General features: G+C 40.9%; 1 protein-coding gene across 1 annotated transcript; it reads left to right on the forward strand.

Annotated features, from left to right (window-relative positions):
* Positions 1–729, forward strand: LOC143642188 (proline-rich protein 23C-like). Its single transcript, XM_077110349.1, has one exon. The coding sequence runs from the start codon at positions 1–3 to the stop codon at positions 727–729; it is 729 nt and encodes a 242-aa protein (XP_076966464.1).
* The last annotated feature ends 2,214 nt before the right edge of the window (positions 730–2,943 follow it).

Below are 2,943 nucleotides of genomic sequence, written 5' to 3' on the forward strand. Positions count from 1 at the left end.
ATGGTGGGCATTCGTCCACGAAGCCCCAGCGCCTGCCCCGCGCCCTGGGGGGGACCACAGCCTGAAGGACCTGGTCCTGCCAAACGCCGCCGACTAGACGACCCTGCAGACCCCGCAGAGCCCCCAGCGGCACCCAACCTGCAAAACTCTGCAGCATCAGCAGCAGCAGCCAACGCCACCGCGCTCCCCTCCGTGGTGGTTCTGGCAGCGGGCTGCTCCTTACAGGTACCCATGGACGACGGCCACCTGGTGCTACAGCCTGCGCCATCCTCGGTCCTGCAAGTGAATCTCCAAGGACACAACCTCATTCTGATCCCTGAGGGCCTCGTGGGAGCCACCGACCAACGCCCAGGAGCCCAGGGAGACTGTCCTGAAGACCCGGAACTGGGCGCCTTCCTGAGACCCCTCGGTGAGAACAGGGTCGTCGAGCAGGGATTCTTCTGCGAATTTATGCCAGAGATCGTCAGAAAAATAGAGGAGTTCGAGGAGCAATGGATGGACCCTCCAGCCGGCCCGCGGGGGCCCATCCCATATCTCCCTGCTTGGGCCCCCACCCCTAGTCCAGTGAGGCGCTCTTCTAATCCCGCCTACGACGTGGATTTCCACCTTCTGAGGCCCTTCCCCACCTCACCGCTGCAACCTCTACCTCCCTCTCCAAGTTCAAGTCCCCAGGCGCCTCCTCAGTGCTCTCCACGCCCTAGGAGCAAAGCCTGCAGATGTCTCTTCTAGGAAGAAAGGAACTTCTCCCCACCCCACCACCGGACCCAACTCCTGGACACTCTCCTGGGGGGCATGCTGGATCCTCAGAGCCCCTCAATAGTCAGCAATTCTGTGCTGACAATTGTTTTTTCTGTACCGGATTGTAAGGAAATAAAGACTTCAGGAAGAGAAGGCAGACTCCACAATTCATCTTGGAAATGGAAAATCTTCAGGGAAACCAAAAACTGTGTTTTCAGATTTTGGAGACTTCTTCACAGGATCATTCTCTAAACACACACACACACCATTTCCCTGCATTTTGTAGACGTTGTTTTCTCTCAAAATGCACTTTTTAACTCATATCACCACTCCCCTCTTTTTCCCCCAAACCAAGAAATCATTGGATTTCTTCTGCTGTGAGTTTCCTTCTGTGTTTTCCCATGGATTTATGAAGACATTCAGCCATAGCATGTCTAGTTCTTGATTTTTCCAGCTGCTGCCCCAGTGAACTGCCAAACAGTATGATGGTTGCTACATCTGATTGTATGGTGTTTGTTCTCAGCAGTCTCTTAACCTGTTGAAGAAATTCTCTTCCAATCTTACTTCTGAATGTAAATGAGATTTATGTGGAATTTTATCAGATGTTGTCAGCATGCATTGGAATATATTTTTGAAATATGTTCATCTGGTGATTTAAACCAATAGGCTGATGGAAATGTTTGCTTTACTGCTATTCCACAGTGTTTTCTACCATTTAAATAGTACGCTGATTTTTTTCTAATGTAAATAAAACTTGTAACATTTGAAATGTTAATTTATTACCATGTTTGCTTCATTTCTATAAAGTAAAATATTACAAAACTGAAGTCAAAGGGTCATTTCATTTCAAAACATCAGTAACTATTCAGATTGACCACCGCAACTTACTAATTATTATTTTTAATTTTTAGTTGTAGCTGAACAGAAAACCTTCGTTTTATTTATTCATCTATTTTTTTATGTAATGCAGAGGATTGAACCCAGTGCCTCCATGGACTAGGCAAGGGTTCTACTGCTGAGCTACAACTCCAACTCCACATTACCGATTCTTTCCTACCTTTTTATTCTTAACATTCTACTCATTCAGTCTAGCCACAATTTTCATCTGGCTGAAGAATATCCTTTAATAGTTATTTATACCATGTCTTATGTGTGGTAAACTTATCTTGGTTCTATAAGTTTGAACAAGGTTCTTCATGATAAACTATCCTAGTATTGTATGCCTGAAAAGGCCAATATTACTCATGTATGAACATTTCAATTTGGTGTCAACATACCTTATATATAATCAGAGATATGATAAATTATTTTATAATGGTGTATTAAGAATTGTAATGCAAAATAAATTTTAAAAAGAAACAAATGCCATTATTACATATTCATTCTTAAATATAAAATGATATATAACTGCTGGAACAATATTCGCTTATTGCCATTTTTGTGGTTCCAAGATAAAAAGTCTGCCAATCAAGTTGTTATTCCTTTTATATGTGACTTTTCTACTCATTGTAGTATATTTTTAAATTGTCTTATTTTACTTTTTGTGTTCCTTGATTTTTAAATGTTTTTATTATTGCATTATAGTTTTACATAATAGTGGGTTTCATTTTTGACACTCATACATGCATAGAATATAATTGGTTCCATTTTAATACCCAGTACTTCCACTTTTCCTTACCTCCTCTCTCCCCTCTTCCTCTTCCTCTCTATTACTCTTCCTTCTATTTATTTTTAGGTTTATAATCAGTTGCTTTTTAGATAATACATAATGATAGAATGCACTCTGACATATTCACATATGTACATAGCATAATATGATCAATTTCATTCCACAGTTTCTCCCTTTTCCATCCCTCCTCCTTCTCCCTCAATTCCCTTCTTCCATTCCATCGAAATCCCAAAGGAAAAAATTAAGATCATGAATAAAGAGCTTATGGAATGAGAAAATCTTTACCACTACTCTTCTGACAGGGAATTAATATTAGAATATATTAAGAACTCGAAAAGCTTAATCCCCCCAAAAAATCACAAAAGAACCAATCAATAAGTGGGCAAAAGAACTAAACACACTTCTGAAAAGAAGAAATACAAAGGACTAACAAATATGAAAAAAAATGTTCAAAATGTTCAACATCCCTAGAAAATCAGGGAAATGTGAGATACAGGAGTTTGGATTGCTTGAGAATTCTGAAAGAAGGAGTCATA

Source organism: Callospermophilus lateralis, chromosome 10 (genome assembly GCF_048772815.1).
Source record: "Callospermophilus lateralis isolate mCalLat2 chromosome 10, mCalLat2.hap1, whole genome shotgun sequence".
NCBI classification, from domain to species: domain Eukaryota; kingdom Metazoa; phylum Chordata; class Mammalia; order Rodentia; family Sciuridae; genus Callospermophilus; species Callospermophilus lateralis.

What these genes read in the sequence shown, in the direction of transcription:
- LOC143642188 (XM_077110349.1), top strand. Translation starts at nt 1, where the DNA reads ATGGTGGGCATTCGTCCACGAAGCCCCAGCGCCTGCCCCGCGCCCTGG.